The 19822-nt window shown below is 37.7% G+C and overlaps 1 protein-coding gene across 1 annotated transcript in view; it reads right to left on the bottom strand.

Moving 5' to 3' along the window:
• The window catches only part of MYRIP (myosin VIIA and Rab interacting protein), a 206581-nt gene that overhangs the window by 10548 nt on the left and 176211 nt on the right, over nucleotides 1–19822 (bottom strand). Inside the window, exon 12 of the mRNA XM_083874194.1 lies at nucleotides 13063–13302. Coding sequence (XP_083730320.1) covers nucleotides 13063–13302 — 240 coding nt within the window. The remainder of the gene's footprint in view (nucleotides 1–13062; nucleotides 13303–19822) is intronic.

The raw sequence follows: 19822 nt of genomic DNA, 5'->3' as shown, positions 1-19822 counted from the left end.
CTTAACCTATTTTTTTAATATGGAATAAATTATATCAGATATGAAGGAAAAGCACGCTGTTTATTGATATTTTAAAAACAACTGAAAACCTTTTTATCAGTGTTCCTTACTGTCCTGATTCTTATGATTCTCACATAGCTTTAGTCTTCAGGACAACTCTTCTGATGAAGGAATAAAATTTCACCTGATGTATCTTTAAGCACCAAGCTCAACATCCAAACTATACAGCTTGGAGACTAAGCCAAAGCTTGTTGAAACCGATAAAAATACTTTTGTCACTTAATATATGTGCAATAACTGTTGTGTTGCTTTGCCTAAAAGAAAGTGTGGAAAAAATTTAAACCAAAATTTAATTAATTCCTAAAATCTTGCAAATACCTATGCATGTGAATTAGGGCCTCATCCATCTGTAAACTTTCTCACAAACAAAGTATCTGTGGATAAGTACTGAGAAAATGGACAGTCTTTGGATTCTATACAGTAAATTCTATGGTACTAGAGTATAGGAGAGTGTAAGTGAATAAAACATTTATAGGCAGGTGACAGGTTTGGTCCTTCACCCGAGATTCAGGTGGTTGAGAGGCTTTTGCCCTCTGAAAGCCCTGAGCCAGGTTGCAAGAAAGAAGTGGAGTCTTCAAGGTCTTGTTTTTCAAGGATTCTCGTGTTGTTTATTATTTCATATCTCACAATTTTTTCTGTGCCCAGCCGAGATCTGAACAGCAGGTTGGACATGAGGCGACTTCTCCTCGAAGGGGCATCGCTGTCCTCTTATACAGATAATTACGCATCTCTTATTTACAATTACATGCCAATGCCTATCACCTATACTAAAAGGGTCACCTCTACTCTGACCCAATCTCCTTGAACTACTTTGTGCCCCCATCACTGCAGAAGATGGAGGCCAAGGTAGAACACAAAGAACCCAGGGCGCTGCCCTAAATCCTCCATCTTGTTCCCATTTACCTCCATTCTAAGAACCCCAAAACTCAAAATTTTCCACCCTGTGATAAACTACACTACTGTCTGTCACACCTTTGTGACTTGTAATTCCTCTCTCAGTGTTGGAAGCTTTTCCCACGGGCTGAAGTCAAAGACTGTGTCTTCCTGGGCTCTGGGCCAGGGTCTACTACAACTCCCCTGTACAGATTCCAACCCTCCTGTACAGATCTCAAACCCTCTTGCTCGGGTCCTAGACCTCTCTGCCAAGGTCTGTGGCCTTCTAGGGCATCCAAAAGGATGCCCTAGACTCCAACAGGCAGGATACAGAAGAAATAATTTTCTTTTGATTCCCGCAGTTTCTGATGGGTTAAACTGGAAACCTACTTTCATTATCTCTTTCCTTTAATCAGCTGTCCATTCTTATGTTAGATAGGACTTTTATTGAAAAGCTACATTTTCAGCAGCACCTATTCAATTTTTGTGTATCAATATGTTAAGGCATCTTTAGCACTATTATTCATCTGAATGACAAGAAATAATTAGAATGAGAGATAAAAGAGAAGAAGAACAAAGCAAATACAGTATGCTTCAGCGCTCGATCTTTAGCTTGTTAGGACAGCCAACACAGCCCCAAACAAGCAGGCCTGGGACTCTTTTACTAAGAACAAATACTTGAACCCCATGAAAACCTACTGTTTTTTTCCATTTATTTTCACAAGTGCCAATTAGGTTAAAAACAGATCAATAATTTTATAGGAAAAAGGAGAAGAAAGAAAATCAATGCTACTTTCTTTTATTATCTACTTCCATAAATATCTAGTTCTTATATTCTGTGAGTAGTGAACAAAAAAGGATGAAAGCCAGACACTACATATTCTTCATCATATTCACTGATGTATGTTCTTTATTTCAAGAACTGTAGCCTCACTTTAGTGTTCATTATTTCTTAAATTTTTATTATCCTTTTTAGTTAATGATGAATTTAAAAAAAGAGATTAAATTAAATTAGAAAAAGTTATTTTTATACCACAATATGAGAATCCACACTGGCATTTTTCACAGACCAATTACTATAAAATAATTTTTCTGTTTTTCAGGTAAAGTTGTCTGATAGAAATCTTTGTGATATCAAGATTTTGAGTGAAAAATACCCTAGTTTCTCAATAGGTATGGATAGGGAAAAAGAAGTTCAACAGGATAGAATAGAACAGAACAGACCATTTTTTTCATTTGGAAGATGATGAATGATCACCTAGTCCAGCTATCTGACTAGTTCAGGGCTGACCAAAAGTTAAAGCACATTGTTAAGGACACTGACCAAATGTCTCTTAAACACTAACAGGAGTGGGCACTGACCACCTCTCTAAGAAGTCAATGTTTGAGCAACCTCACAGTGAAGAAATGCTTCCTAATGTCCAGTCTAATCCTCCATAGGTACAGAAATGGGATTTGTAAAAACCTGGATACTCAGTTAATGATTTTACATATGTTTTACCCTCCTTGAGCAATGGTCAAAAGCCGTTAAAACAGCTCATGTTCTAAAATGGTCAATTTGCAAATATAGTGAGGTACCCTAGATAAAATTATTTAACATGCATAATGGGAAAAACCCAGAAAAAAAAATAGAGAGAGAGAGAAAAGGAAAAAAATGTGTTGCAGGGTTTTAGTACTTCACAAAGCTCTCCCTTCCCTGACCACCCATGTCAAACTCAGGATTTACAGGATCATATAAAGATCACCTGAAATTCACAGACACACACACATCAAGATCATCCTGGTAGGTGGATTTCAAATTGCTCCAAACACCTCTTAGTTGTCTAATTTATCTTGCCCTTGCAGGAAGGGTCATTGTTTACACCTCTAAGTGACTCACAGAGACAGCTGTTATGCCATGACACAGGGTCTGCCTTGTCAAGCAAGACAGAGAACTAATATGGATGTGGTATAATATGGTAGATGTAGAAAGCAATCTCTGGTACAAATATCCAGCATAAGCTAAGTGCAACCATTTTTCTTGAAACTCTGGGATGCATTTGGATTTCAACTGTGCTACCCTACTTCTGAATTAACACTACCACTCCCAAATCAAATCCATGCAGCAGACCAAGATGTTTCTTCTAGTTATGAGAATCTTTTTTTTTTTGTTACTGAATTTGAGACCAAGCATCTAATGGAATGAGGGAAACATGCATTTATCCTTTTTATGATAATTAATATCCATGGTCACCAACATGTTAAGGACTCAGTCAAAAGAACATGACCAATTTCTCTGAGTTCTTTGTGATGGAATCTTAAAACCAATGAAACGCTAAAAATGTGTGTGTATGCAAGCATACATACATATATGTTTGCACAGAATGTAACAAATATCTTGTAAAACTTCTTTACTGTCATTTCTGTTTATCAAATGGAAAGTATTCCTCTTTTGAGAAGATTATGTTTCAGTGGTCTAAGATAAGGTGGTCTTGATGACTGTTAGCCACTTCCTTTTCCTTCTGCTATCTCTCTTTCCTTTCCCTGTTGATGCTGACAATATTTCCTGTGTTGTTTAACTCTGGCATGCTACACTGGAAGATGCTTTATAGACCACTATCTGCATTCTTGCACAAGTAACAGAAGGAAAACAGGATGATACAACTGAAGCAATATTAAGTATCCAAACTGCTAAAAGCAGTTGAGCTTTAAGTGTTTGTATGCATCTCAGCAGCCTGTGACATTTTCACATCCTTTCCTTTCCATGAATATTATGGCTTTTATTTTTGATGCTCTTAAAATAGTTAATTTCTCTATTACTAGCACTATTTTTTTCTGCCCATTGTACTCAGCCACTAATGTTTTCTTTTTCTCTGCCACTATGATGTCATCATTAGGCTCTTCTCAAGACCATGGGAGGGAATGACATGCAATTCAACAAAGAACAGTGACATCAACAGCTAGATCGAGACGGCAGAGCAAGAACACCTTTCCATCACTAGCAGTCCTGGCAGTATTGACCACATCCTTGATGACTTGTGGTGCAATCATTTTTAGCTCCAGTGTCAAGGTGTTATATCGTGCACTGAGTCACAGTCCATATCCCTCTCTTTATGTAGGGAGATAAGAAGAGGTGGGGAGAATATAAGTTTTGCTTTGCCACTAATTAACTCATCTTTTCAGAGTAACCTGACTGACCAGTTTCACTGGTCAAAACGAACCAGTTTTCACCAAGCTGGGTGAAAACAGAAGCAAACCCCAGACCTGTCTCCCTCATCTCCCCACCCTATGGAAGTTCACTGTCAAGTTTTGAGAAGGCCCTGAAAAACCCAACAAAAGTCCTTCACAGGCCAGCAGAATCTGGGACACAAGTCACATGTGGGAAGAAAAGAGCCATCAATGTCCAGCTATCTGTGGCAGTTGTCAAGCCTGACCTTCAAAAGATCTTTGGCCCAAAAGCGAGCCCTAACCACTCATTACCACGAAAACTGTGGGGAAAAAAAGGCTGAATTTTGCCTGGCTGTTTGATGGCAGACAAGTATACCATGATAAACTGTGATATCAAGGAATTACTCTTCTGTTCAAGTTTAAGACTTCCTGCCTTGACCGTTAACATCAATAGCTTCATTTATGGGTATTTCTTTAGAAAAAGAAAACAAAATTATCTTACAGGCTGAGAGCTCTTATTCTACTGATAGTCTCTAAAGTATAACACAAAGAAATAAAGTCTCTCTTTTTGACTGTGCTAGGTAATTCTGAATATTACATTTTACTAATTCAATCTACTGTTCCAATATAGTTAGAGATGTTATGCCCATTAACTTTTAATGCCTTCTTTCTAGAGTCAAGTTGCCTATAATCATGAGAAGGGAAGTAATTTTCCAAGAGGTGACATATTATAGTCTAAATTGGAAATTAAAATATTTACATCTTAAAATCCACACAGGATTCTGATCTACAATGGACACAGACCGATGACATTACACAACTGGAAAAACACTTTTTCTTTAATGTCACCATTGACATTTTTACTAAATAAAATCAAGATAATTAAAAGATTATTAAAACTCATAGGACAAAAGTAAGAACAAGGAAATAAGAAAAAAATGAGAGAAGTGTCTTGCTAAATTAAGCATCAACTTCTAACACAAAAATGATTCTTATTTTATGACTGAGAGAATGACATATGACATACTAAAAATAGCAGGTATTTTAAAATACAAGATAAGTATATATTTGCTTAGGGAATATAATGAAAATGTTTTTTAATATGTGATCCTCACAAGCTGAGATTCAAATAGCACAGAATATAAAACCTCTTTCCACCTAGAAGAATGGTAAGCAACAGACACTAGTGGCAAAGTCAGAAGATATCTACTTACTGTACAAACTCTACAATGAATTAAGAGTTTTGATTATTTTTTAAATTGAGAGCTTAGAAAGATTTTTGAAGACCACTATGCTCAGAAAACTTCCTTTCAAATTTCTTAATACAGGTGAGTACATAAGAATAGAAAGTTCATACACCTTATCTCTATCTTCTATTCTTCTTTACTGATAAAGCAAAATATTCATCACAAGGCCAAACAAGGGAGCAGTCTGCATCACACATTAACTGTGATTATAAAATAATTTTCTGCAATGATTAGTGATTGTGGCCAAAAGGTATGATTTTTTCAGGCCTCATATTTCCAGGAAAACATTCTGAGTTTGAGAATGTTGATTTGGAAATATGGAAACCCTCAATATCACGTTATGGCATCTCTTACTACATAAGAGATGTAAGAAGACACAAACAAAATAAAGCTTTCTCACCTGCTGCAATACAGTGGATAAAAACTGCAGCTTTAAATGAAGATCAAAAGCCTTTTGTTTTTCCTAGATAGTGGGAAAGCAGTTAAATAAAAAGGCAGAAAAGTTATATTAACAGCTACAGAGGTTAATAACTATATAGGTTCAGACTTACAGGGAAGTTTAGGATAAACAGCAAGGATAATAAAACTACCAAGATTAAAATAGCATAAAATTTAGATTTTACATTTATTACTAAAATATTTAAAATAAAGCAATGCCTAATTTAATTTTGTGAGATTTAGCCTAACGGACCTCATTGAGATAGATATTGCCAGTCACACACAATTGTTTATAAAATGAAACAGAGGGAAAATACTATATCCACCATCACTAAAAGTGTCACTAGGAATGAAAAGAGAAGAAAAGCTATCTTCACTTTCGGAGTGTATTTGGCAGCAATTTCAACAGTAGTTACTAAAGAGTCTGTACCTCACTTATGTCAGATGCCTTAACAGCTTAACAGCTGGGCTAAGTTAAGTAAGATGTCTTGTGCCAAATCACTTCCTACTGTTTGCTGCTGTCCCTCTCCTGGCCTCACTGTCCCAAAACAAACAAGTAAAACCCTTCATAGTACAAGCTTCCAGTAGGCTTACAGTAATCTCCCTTACAGTAATTTCCTTAGGCCTGTTAAAACTGAACTGAGTAGTTTTGCCTTGAAGTAATGACAAAACCATAGTCACCCTGATGGCTGTGCTGTGACAGAAGTATCTTCCAGCTGAGGAGCAGCATTGCCTTGAAACTCTTCCAGCTAGATCTGAAAGAACTCAGTTTTCACTACCAGGTCTCAGGGCAGCTTACGAAAAAAGACAAAATAGTAGTAAAAAATAGTCTATTTTCCCACCATTTCATTCCAGCAGCTTACAGTAGTGTTCACTGATGTTCTGCAATTTTATCTGTAGAATGGCTGGGACATTTTCTCCCTAAGTAAATAAATCTTTGGCAAGGAGAGAACTGAAGGAGATTCCCCATGCATGCACACTGGACAGAGCTGGCTTGGGCGTCCATGCACACAAGTGTCAAAAGCTGTTTATGAAGATGCTGTATTCCCCATGTGAAGGCAGCTGAAGTGTCACCTCTTCTGCCCTTCACCAGTAGATCCAACAGGGCTTTGATTCAGTTGCTTAAACACAGGTAGACAAAGTGCAGTTTGAAACAGCCTGAAGTATGTGAGAATTTTGAAACAACACTGTCAGATATGACATCGACCTGGGAGATTCATGTTTCTTCTGGACTAGCAGCTTAAGGCCCTGTGGGACACTCTAAGATATCTCAGATGGTCCAGCTACATCCATATTTATGCAACTGTATTGAGCCCAGAAAGTGTCAGAATTGGAGGTACACAAACATCACTGCTCACTTTGAAAACTTTAAAAAATGTTTATGGTCTTGATGCTTGAAATGCAAGACTCAGATTTTGACAAAATAAACTTAGGGTCAGCTTGGTATTTCATAATAAAGACTGATTAATAGCAAATACATAGGAGAAACACCTTAAATGGGAATTTTGCCCAGCAAACCACTTAAACCTCAGTTTAAAGCTGAACATATACTTGACTGCTTTGTTAAACTGAGAACTTATAACTTTGGATCCATTAGACCAAGGTGAAGATTATTGTCTCATTTTCACCTTCCCTAAACAAAATCTTTTTTTCTCTGCTGCAATTCAAAATCCTGTTCATAATTATCTGCAGTTCATAAACTTTAAAAATCAAAAAATCACTTTTTACAATGCTGTCTACATTCAGTTTTTAATCCTGGACCTTGGGAGATTGCCCAGATAATTAACACAATCTTAAAAGCAATGATCTGTGAAAACACAAGATTTAGTCTGAGCATCTTGCACACAAAAATGTGAAACAACAGACACACAAATATCTTCCAAGCTGTTAACCCAGGAAAGTATCATTGTACTACACTGTTCAGCATTACTACTGTAAGAGCAGCAATGTAGTAAAGCTACTGTACTTACGCTGTTGAGTTTTTCGGTCGAAGTGATCCACGCAGTTCTCCTTTACAAACTTTAACTCAGAGACTTCTAAAGCTTTTAGGCATATGAAGCTGGATGGCAGTTTCCTAAAAACCCCTGCCTGAACCAACACACCAGCCAAAATACCTAGGAATTCAGGCAGTTGCAAGATAATGATCACAAAATCTACTGACATCATTTTCTGTGAGGACAGTGCCTGCACCAGCACTAATGCCTAAAGAAGCCCGGCCACCAGGAGACATAGGCTCACTCTCAGTATTACAGCACTGCTGTTTCAGCATCCCAGACATCCCTGCTAAGATATTTCCAGTAATGAGAATTACACCAGTAGTTGATCAGTGCTAATCTACCTGGTGAAAAAAGTAAGATGTACTCTCTTGAAACAAAGGAAATAGGCCTCTGACAAAAACCAACATGAAAATGTTATTCAAAGTTTATACTTTCCCCAAAATAAAGCTTTTTAAAACCTAAGAATAATGAAATGTTTCCAGAGAATGGAAGCATAAATATTTAATGAAAAGATTATTTATGCTGTTATTCATGCTGTCAAGAGACTCAGGAGGTTTCACTGAGGAAGCAGGATCCCACTGTGCTACTTAACAAACTCACTTAGAGGTTGTCATTCAGAAAAGAGCTACTGTATCATGTAGTAATGTCAACAGACAACAGTAGAATTTAAACAAAATTACTAAGTCTTGGTTGTAAGATTATCTGAGCAGAAGTAAATGCATAATGGGAATTAAGGAAATTCCTTATGCACACAGCACACTGCATCAAGCTAATGCAAAGAGGAGAGAAACTCCTCTAACTGCTAATTTGTATATCTTAAGCAAGTTGTAGTACTAAGTAGAAGGAGAAAAAAACCCCACGAATAAGGTTTTAACAACTATTTCAGTTTTTATGCTATGTGGGCAATTTGAGAAAATGGCAGATGCTAACCTGTTTTTTAACATAATCTCTATTGTTTCTGATGAAGTGCTCATAGGGATAGACTGCATTCAAAATGCAGCCTGCCAAAATCACCTTCTAGAATGTAATTCTGGCATACAGCATGAAATAAAGACCCAGTCAATTTATCTTCATGAAAGCATTAAAAGAGAAGGAGAATGGATGGAGGAGAGTACAAACTAAATACATCTCATTTATCATGTTTGCCACTCTCAGGATCAGTAACATTAAGATACTTCAAATGGAATTTACATTTTGCTTTTTTTTCTTTAGGCATTCGTTTAGGGTTTGGGGGAGTAAAGCAAAACCTAACCAACCAATTAAAAAAAAAAAAAAAGAGCAAGACAGAAAGAATTATGCAAATCATTGTGCTAGTACAAGATGTTTCAGTAAGACAGCAATTGCACAATTTGAATTTTGGTTTGTTCTCACCTGAGGTTTAGAAGGGCTGAAGGCCAATTCTAACCTAAGCATGGCTTTTGGTGAAAACCATGGCCTTTCACTGCACAACTAAGACAAATGGACTTTTCAGGGCTCTGTATACTCCAGAAAGACCATTAACTACTTCTGTAGCTTAATAAGCACAAAATCTTTTCCATAAAAACGAGTCTGCTGCAGGATTAAGTTTGTTTTAAAATGAGAGCTGTGAATCTCCACAAGACCATTTCATGCAATCACAAACTGAGGGATAATGAAAATGAAGGGGCTGAAAATCTAAAAAGATTTAAGTCTAAGTCCCGAAATTAAGTTGTGTTAATTAATACCAACCTTAATCCTCAGGTATCCCAGATGAACTAAATAATTAACTAAAAGGTCGTCATATTCAAATTTGCATCTTAAAGGCAGAAATACAACTCAAAAGCTCAATTTGAAGTGAGAACTGAGAATCCATAAATGCAAAACAACTTCAGCTAACTCTCCATTAAAGATAACTTTTACCACTGCTTTGGATCATAATACCCTTTTAAAAGCATCAGCTCAATGTGTGATTACTTGAGATGCACAGTTTCCATTAAAACAGAGGTCTAAGTATTTAAAGGTGCAGACAGGTGAAGGTCAGATAAGCACCAGCTACTTCATTTCCAGTAATTAAAAACCAATACATGTTTTTAAGTCTTATCCTATGATCAGGTGTAGGAGAACTAAAACTTCCCAGCGATTCAAAGTTGCTGAAGTGTTCCAGAATAAGCTCATGAGAACAGAAGATTAAAGACTAACAAAGACAAGCAGCATGTCTAAAATACAAGCAAGATGGCTAAAGTACAGTATTTATGTTCAGGAACAAAAAGCAGAATCTAGGCACTCCAGCTCTCATTTTAATCCTGCAGAACTGTATATTATATAATGTTTCTGCTTATTTAATTTAAAACCTGATGCCCAGGTCAGGAGGTTGTCTCTGACCAATAATGGTGAGTGCTAGTCTGAAAGGTCTGTAAATCCCTACCAGTGACTTCTCCAAATATCAGGCTTTTAAAAGAGACAGCATATTGGGACTTCTGGATTTGAAGGCATCTAATATTACTGGTTGCCTGAAAATTGGTTTTCTATGCTTGTCTTTCACATGACATCTATACTCATCCTAAAGTTATTGCATCTTTTATGAGTTTAGGTATGTCTGTATTTTAGATTGCCACAGCCCCAACTGGTATTACACACTATCATCTTCAGTATTTCCTTGTAAGATGTTGGCCAACCAACTTTCCAGAGAGAAGGCATATGTCAGAAGATTTTAAAGTACCTTTAAGGAAAACTGTCAAGAATAAGAATGAAAGCAGGGTGCTTGTTTCTCTACACTTGGAGAAGGTTCCCATGCCAATTCTGCTGAATTCCAGACCATGAAGAGTACTGGAGTATCCTGGTTTCTTTATTATAGACAAAAAGAGAATATACTTTGGCCACTAATGGTGAAAACTTTTTTATCCAAATCAAATAAAGGTTTAGGAACTCCAAGCATTCCTTTTTTGCTGAACATGGTAAGCCCTTCTCTTTTAAAACTTAAGAAAATTTTATTGAGGAAACAGATATTAATCTCTACTTTATTTTAAACAACTGACAAACAAATTTTAAAGAAATAGCAGAATTAGGAGAGGAAAAATCAACCAATATTACTTTGTGGATGCATACAGATGAATAAGTACACCAAAAACATACATTCACCTTTCTGTGCTCAATTCTCTATACAGGAACATTTCAGAAAGTCTTTACAGCCTTTAATTCTGAATTTTATTTGTATCATGTTATAACCCCAGCTAGCCCATATATGCTGTTGAATGATGTGATACTGCTGTTTTGTCTTTGCAAGCCAAATAAAAACAAATTAAATGCTGCCAGCAAGCTCTGACAATAAAGCCTTTATGTGATCTCTTTGGAAAGGCTGTGTGTATGTCATGGAGTTATTTGCACACATGATAAAAAAGGTATTTACTCTCCAGTGTAGTCCATGGCTAAATAACTTAGAATCAGAGAGTCACACGCTCCTTACATTTGGAATGGAAGGGGATCACCTGGTCCAACTCTTCTGCTCAAAGCACATGCCCAGGGCCATGTCCAGTCAGATTTTGATTATATTCAAGGACACAGACTCTACAATCTTTCTGGGAAACCTATTCCAGTATTTAAACACCATCGCAGTGAGAAAGCTTTGCATTTGGATGGGATTTTTTGTATTTCAGTTTGTGCCCACTGCTTCCATTCCTGTCAGTGGAAAGAGTTCCATTTCCACTTTATTCCCCACATCTAACACTCCCCACTCTCCCCCATCAGGTATTTAAACACATTGAAGAGATTCTCCTAAGTCTTCTCTTCTTTTCTTGGATGGACAGTGCCAGTTCTCTCAGCCTCTTCTCCTATGAGAGATGACCCCATTTTCTCATAATCTCTGTGTCCCTTCACAGGACTCATTTCAGTGTGTCCATGGATCCCCTGTATGGGGGAGTCCAGAAGAGGACACAGCATTCCAGAAATGGCCTCACCAATACTTAATAGAGTTGCATGAGATAATCACTTCCCAAGTGCAGGACTTCGCATTTGACTGCTAAAAGCCTTTTTAAAGCCCAAACAAACAATATTCATAGCTCTGAATGTGTCAGATTGCCATGATCTTTCCAAGATGAACCTCACAATAACATGGGCCAGTTCCCTCAGGTCTTTGAAGTGCATCTCCATCAGACATCATGCACATGTGCACATCCCATTTTTGGAAATATTTGCTAACCTAATCCTCCTCTACCAAGGATAAGTCTTCACTGCTCCAGGCTTTCCCACAGGTCTCAGGGGCCTGGGATTCTTGAGGGAAAATCTTACCTGGAAACTGAGGTGAAAATAATGTTGTGTAACACCTTTTTCCATGTTCTGTGTCACCAGATCACTGCAGTAGTGAGCCCAACTTTCCCTCATCTGCCTTTTGCTGCTGATGGACCTGTTGAAGACTTTTTTCCCCTTTGTGTCTCTTGACAGATTCAACTCCAGATGAGCACTGGCTTTTGTGACACTATTCCTGCATACTTGGACAGCATCTCTATCATCTGCCTGGATGACCCAGTCCTGTTTTCACCTCCCAGTGTATTAGTTCTTTATATAATTTGAATAAAATGACTTTCAAATTATGACAAATAGATTTCTGTTAGAGAGTTGTCCACATCCCTTGTCAAAGCTGAGCTACTGTGCACACAGTACCCAAAAGGCAAGTCAAGATATGCAGTAGACTAGAATAAGCCTAAGTGGATCTAAGGAATAAGAGAGCTTGACTGGCAAGGGGTAGCACTGGGCTCCTATAGCACCAAATTCAAGCACACCACAAGATCTGAAGAGAAATTCAGAGGCAGAAAGGGAAGAGAGGAGGTGGAAATCCTGTGACTGACAGTGAAATCTGATTTGGTAAGGGTGAAATGGCACAAATGAAGGATCTCAGGCACTATCAGAACTGACACTGAATTTTAGTTTCATTAGAAAATGTTACTACTCTCAGAAGCCTATTAACTGGCAGGGTAACAGGGTTGGAAAGCTTTAAAGAAACACTAAATATTTTGATAGAGACACAAAAGAAGAATCTATGCCATCAGCATGAACTAGATGATACTACAAAGAAAGGACCAACTTTAATTCCATTAATATTACCCAGTTAACAGTTTTGTTGCACAAGCTAAGTTCCCTGCTTGGAACTGATGCTCTAGGCTGTCTGTTCCTCACAAGAGAGGAAAACACACCTTGACTGAACCTTTGTCTGTGCAAGGGGTTCAGGCTCAGCATAAAGGACCTCAGTTTTTTTTAAGACACTGTATTCAGTTTTCCAGCCAGAATTTTCTCTTTTTTGATTCTAACTCTTACAATACTATCCCCACTTATTTACAACTACCACTTACCTTCTTTAACTCTTCCTGAATACTTTTGCCATTTTCCTCTGAGGACAAACTCTCTTTCTGGTTTTCCAGATCTATTCCAGGTTCTGACTCTTGTTCTTCACCAGATGATGTTTCCTTGTCACTCATTTTAGCAGCAAGCTGAAACAACCTGGATTTAAGCTCATCCTCCATAAGTTCAGGCTTGACATCATGGTGCTGATCCTCATTGCTTACATCTGTTTCTGATAAATCATCAAAATCCTACAAAGACATTAGAAAGAAACATATAATTCCTGTGTAGGCACAGAAAGGAAAAACAAACAGCTTTCTAGAAAACTATAGGTATGATCACTCTGCAGGGAAGCTAGAAAGAAAGCACATTAAGTGTGCTTAGGAATGCCAGTAAACCAACGCTTGCTGAATTATATTCATCATTCCTGCTTACTTTCATCTTATCTAGAAAGGAAGTATCAAAATCACTATGTATCTGTAAGCAACTAATAAAACATGCCTCTATTTCCCATTCCCAGCACTGCCATCCCTTGCAGGCAGATGCAGATAGAAGTGTGGTGTGGGAATGAAATAACTTGTATTTCACACAACTGTAACCTGGCAGTTATGTTCAGCTTTCAGTTGACAGCTGTGCTTGCATTCCCTGACTGCATGGTCTTTAGCATTATCCATGTTCTTCTTAAAGACTGCTGGAAACAAGTTTTGAAAAACTTCTCTTTTGTTACACGATGTTCTTAAGATTGTCAGCTTTCCCAGTGATTATTTGCTTAGATAGATCCTCTACAGAGATGATTTTTTCCCAAGTGCCAACCTCCTTGGAACAAGTTCAGTCTTCAGGAGCACCTTCTGTTCTGAGTCTTGGATCCATAAAGCTGGGAAACACTTAAAGGTGTTAAATACAGTGGGTACTTCAGACTCAGCCACAACTCCCCTTAGAAGCTGAAGAGAAGCAAAATCTTTTTGCCAATCTGTTTATCAGGGTGCCTGCCCAGCATTTATTAAGGTGGAAAGGGGAATAGTTTTGTCAGCCCTTGCCGAAAAAAAATCTGAGAGTATCTCACAGTTTTTCTAAAACCTAATCCCCAGGCATGTATTAATTCATTTTCTGGATCTGTGCTGTCTGATTAGGACCCAATTTGCCCTGATTTCCACTACAGACCCTGGAGAGAGACTGGCACCTCCCAAAGCAACCTGTTCCACCTACAGCATTTTCTGCCTTCTGGAAATGTCCTCTCCCTGCTGACTGATGGACAAAGTTTTGAGCCATGACCTTGTTTGGTGCTTCAGCCAAATCCATGAAATAAGATGGTATTAGGTGAGTTTAAAAGACAGATATTTTGAAATGGAGCATAATTGTGCAAAACCACCCAGAAGGAGGCTACGAAGAATTCAGCCTGGGACCAGAGTGGTAGGCACATCTCAGCAGGTCTAGGATGATTTGGAGCAATTCTCAGAGAGGAAATTATTCACATCGGCCTTAGTTTCTGATACTCTGACAAGACCAGACACTGCTGGAGAGGCTAAAATCCGTTCTCTCTTCCATTCATTTGGAAATACATAAACAGGAGCAGCTGTAGCAGCACTGTTCATGGATGAACCAATTGCCTCCGGTTCTCACAGGAAATGTTAACTCTGCCCACTCCCTCACAAACCCTACCCACCAAACTGCTTTTAATGGATTGACACATTGTGTTCATAATGTCAGTTCTCATCTTTCATACAGTAAACTGTACTGGAGTGTTCAGCACTTTCACAGTGTTCTGGACAATTTTTGTCTGCAGTTATTTGCAATTCAATCAATTACACAACTGAATTATTGCTTTATAGTTCACTTTCAGGATGCAGACGGCTCTTTTAGAAAATCAGGATTTGAAGGAAAAATAGAATTTTGAGGGCTACAATAGAAGGGGAACCATGGGTTTATGCTGAAACTCTTTCCCCAAACAATCTGCTTTTGCAGAATAAAAAGCTTTTTCTGCTAACAAGCTGTTAAATGATCAAAAAACAAGATTTCAAATCAGTGTATTTTCACTTCAGTTTTATAATGATATGCTCTTCTATACATGCAAAAGACTGGCGTATTTCACCTCTTAAATTAAAAATCTATCATAATGATGTTTTCTCAAATTGCAAGAGAAATTTTCTTCAGACATTTCTTGCACATCACTCCAGAAATCATTATGAATATCAGTATTACACCTCAACCAGCAATCTGCCAATGACCAATACTCACAAATCACTAAACTACTATTAAAAACCCCTGAAACCTGTTGCTGAATCAATCACTCCATCAATTTGTACCCAGGAAAGAAACAATCATAATTTATGTGATATACAGGATAGAAAGCACAGCTAAACTGTGCACTTGTATTTTATGAGAATACAGTTTAGTGAAGATACACCTCATTAAACCTCAGCTATTTACAGCTATGTATCTAGTCTAAGCTAATTACTGGAACCCCTCTTTACTTGATTAACTTCCATTTATTTAATTAGTACCTCCAAAAACCTGCTCTCATCTACCAAAACACTTGGTTTAGGATTACAGCTCTGCACTAGGGGTGTGGGCTTACTCTAGCAGTGTTGATTAATAGTGAGCATGGTTTACCTTGAGGCCAAGTCTGCAAGGAAAAGAAGAAAATCTCATTCTCTGCAGACATTTGAGCAGCTCAAGCTTGTAAAGGCAAGAATTTGTTATTCTTGTTTAAATGAGCTTACAGATATGTATAAAAAATCTAGTGAAACAGTGAAGGAGGCTGGCAGTCCAGGGTGGTGGATTTTCCCACACTTCCTCCTCACTGCTGAACTGACTTCACTGTGCAGCAGGACATGCATCAGCCCTCTGGGAGCTTCTTAAACAGATCTGCTTAGCTTTAACTGCTCAGTGGCTTTATTGGAGTAGCAATGCACATATACACCCATGGAAATCACCACTAGTTAATTCAAGGAATCTGTATTGACAACAGAAATATGACAACTTCTCTTGATCCAGAAAAAAATACCAGTCTTCATAGGATCACACGTGGCAGCAACTTAAAGATCTTTCTATTAGGTCTACCAGCACAGATAAAAGCCATGAGATGCCTTGGCAACCCCAGGGTCTCATTCCACATTAGTTAAATCTGTGTTTTGAATACACATTGTTTCTTGAGGGAGGACTCATCTTGAGAGTACTGACTGTATTACAGCTGGGCTCAGGTATGTCTATTACCCTTTTTTTTTAGCTCTCCAACCTCCTTTAAATGAATGGGTGGATTATCTATGTTGGCTAGAGCTGTTAATTCCTGTGCACATGCAGAGATAATGGTACCTTACACTGCTGCACTTTGTGGTTTCTGTTAATAGCAGGCTGCTTGACTTGTGTGTTGGGCTTTTCAGATAGTGGTAGCAAACTATTTGTGAGGAGATTATACCTCTTATGGATTGACAAGTTAAAAAATGCATTAGCAGGCATGAAAACAATAAAATAAATACATTGAAAGCTACTACTACTATTGTTTAATAGATGTTGCATTAAATTTTGTTATTCTTTACTGTTCATATTTTCACTCTTTCTGGTAAACTTAACGACATTTTTGTGTCATTACACAAACCATTGTGTAAACTCCCATTTGCATTTATCAGCAATATATAATGCTAATAACTGCAAAGAAGAATAAAGGGCTACCATTTCATCTGAAAACTGCGTTTCTGTGAGGGCCTGGCAGACTGACACAGCCACAAACTCAGTTCCACTAGAAGAAAATCAAGTGTTTTTATGCAAGCATAAGCCTTAGGAAACAATGAAAACAAGAATTACACCTTTAATCATAAATAGTGTCCAAACCCTTGCACAAATTGCTGAGAACTCAATGTAATCAGGGCAGACAAAACGAAATACAAACAAAGAGATGCTCCAGAACAAAATCCATGTTGAACTACAAATTCCTGAGGGAAAGTTCCCTTTATATAGGAACCCAAAAATTGGAAACTAAAATTTTTAGGAGAATACACAAATTGTGATGTTTGCAGGCAGTTTCTTAATAAGAGCCAGAGTGATTTCAGGGAGCTGTTTTCAAAGAATCCCAAGCGCCATCCCGTGGGAACAGGCAGTCTGACAGTGCTCACCACTTACCTGGCTGCAGGGCAGGAGGGCTGTAATTAACAGCTGGGGTCTCCTGATCAAAGAAGCAAACTCATAATGAAAGCACTTACTTGAAGCAATTAAGCCCCTCCACTTTGCATCAGAAACATAAGAACTTCAGCTACATTAAGCAACAATCATATCCTTCTCTCAAAAAGATGAGAGCCAATACATCAATATTATTATTACTAATAGTATCAACTATTAAAATTATTATTAATAAAAAACAGATAATGATTGGTGGCTCGAGTGTCCATTTTTTGTAAAAAGTTATCATTTGAAAAATAATCATTAAAAGCAGGGTTGCACTTTCCAGTTCAGTTCCCACAGAAATAAAAGTCTCATGGTACATAAGGAATCAGATATTATTTACAGCAGGACTTTGGTTTTATCAGGACAGTTTTCCTATCTTGCTTTATGACTGTGTTTATGGCATATCTACAGGCAGCTCAATAAAGGAGCTTGTTTTTTTATTATCATTAAGCAAAAAAATCCACAAATACAGCACATTTTGGTATCTCTTCTCAGGTTTCTTCTGTTCTCAGGTTTCCTCTTCTAAGTCACTGAAGACTTTAAACAAAATGATTCTCTCTCAGTCATGAAGTTAGCATTCCACTGTTGTGTCCAACATATATTTTTTAAAAAAACATGCCACAGCACTGTCCTACTCTAGGAACTGGATACTGATTTAAAAAAATACCTGATTTTAAATTGAAATAATTTGTGAGTTATGAACTGAGTGCAGTTTTTCTAGAACATAACTGCTTACAACTCTCTGGACTCAGAGCAAAGAAGAAAAAGGGCTTGTTGTCATCTCACTGAGAAACTTGGAGAGTAGAAAACAAGAAAGCAACCTTCACTATTTGAAAATTAAAAATGAAGCCCTAACTTTTACACTGATAAACTGAAATCCTGTTCTACAATGCTGATGAAAACATAATGGTTAACAAATGATCATCTTATTAAAATACAGTAAAATAAGATTATATTGCAATGCAGTAAAGTACAGAAAAAGTGTCTTTCTTTACTGCAATTGACATATAATCAGTTATTCTGTGTCTAATATCCTGAGATTCAACAAGAGTTGAAGTTTAATATCTTGAGGTTCAACAAGAGTTTAGAAGGGTTTGTATGGTCTCTGCAAACTCTGCATAATTTCATCATATGAAAAGCTATGCCTGGTTTAAGACCCTCCCTGCAGTCAATCTTTTTTAAGTCTATGCTATCTGCAGTTCTTCACACACCTACACTATAATTTTGTAGAACTGTTTCTATGTAGGGCTCTCCCTGCTGCAGCCTCAATCATTTTACCAAGATCAATAAATTATTCTGAGGAATATATGAAACTCTGGCATCCCTTTAATCACATTTTCCTGAGCAATGTAAATGATGTCTGGCTAATTAATTTTCATATATTATATCAGGTTCCTTACTCACCTGGATGAGCATGGGGGAGGTTTAGATCGGATATCATGAAAAATTTCTTCACAGAAAGGATTATCCAGCACTAGAAGAGGCTGCCCAGGGAAGTAGTTGACTGTGTAGCTGTGGCACTTAGGGACAACATTTAGTGGTCGACCCTGCACTGCAGGGTTAGCAGCTGGACTTAAGGATCTTAAAAGTGTTTCCAATCTAAATGATTCTATGATTCTATAACATCTCCAGGACTTTCTCTGTGAGCTCTGATCTTCCATGCTCTACATATTGTCTATTGTGACTAGGAAGCCACTAGGAAGCCACAATATGAGTACAGACACACAGAGATCATGCACAAAGCCAGAAAGCTAAATGCAGAAGTCTGTGTACAAGATATGGCCTTTGTACAGTCCCTGTAAGGCCTTGTGATTCTGCCTGATGTCCCAAGAAGTCAATAATGGCCACTGATGTGCTGTCAGATCACATTATAATACATCATACTCCCCTTCAACTACTGTTGATTTTAAATATATGAGGACTCAAGTATAAATGAATCAGTACAGAACATCCCAAACACCCACACTCTGTCCTAAAAGCAGATGGAATGAGTCCAGAATTAATGACAACCAGCATTAAAGCCCTGCTGAAATCCTGGAAACCTAATATTGACTTACCATTAGCTGTACTGATGTTTTTCTATAGGAAATACCAGCTATTAGCATAAGGAAAGAAAAACTGTTCCAGGCATCCTAAATTTGGTCATACAGCTTTAAGACTGAATCAGGCTGCTTGTAATCAGAGGCACAGAGAGAAGAGAGCCCTCAGCTCCTTGCTTCAGGTTTATTATTACTCTGCTGCAGCAAAGATGCAGCTTCAGGATTTAAGAGGGGTAGGATGTGGGAAATGGTACTGGACAAGGGGTCAGTATTCTCCTGAGCTTGTATGCTTGCACTGCTAACAAAATTCTAGAGGATAAATGGATCCCTTAATATCAGTCCCAGGTCTGGACAAACTCCAATTAGGGGAGACTTCCTGGCTTTCTGGTTATCCAACAATTATCATTTAAAAGAAATGTTTCCTGTCTTCAAGTTGTATGAACAGTTTTTCCAAGTTTGAGACATTACAGTCCAGGGTTTTGCTTGTTTGTTTGGGTTTTGTTTGTTTTCTTATTGAATTGACAAATTGTTTAAATGGAAGTAGTTTGCAAATACTCACCCTAACACATCAGAA

The sequence above is a fragment of the Zosterops lateralis genome (assembly GCF_965231275.1).
Source record: "Zosterops lateralis genome assembly, chromosome: 1".
Lineage (NCBI taxonomy): Eukaryota > Metazoa > Chordata > Aves > Passeriformes > Zosteropidae > Zosterops > Zosterops lateralis.
Note: the sequence above shows the minus strand (reverse complement) of the source record. Positions and strands in the feature narration are given on the sequence as shown.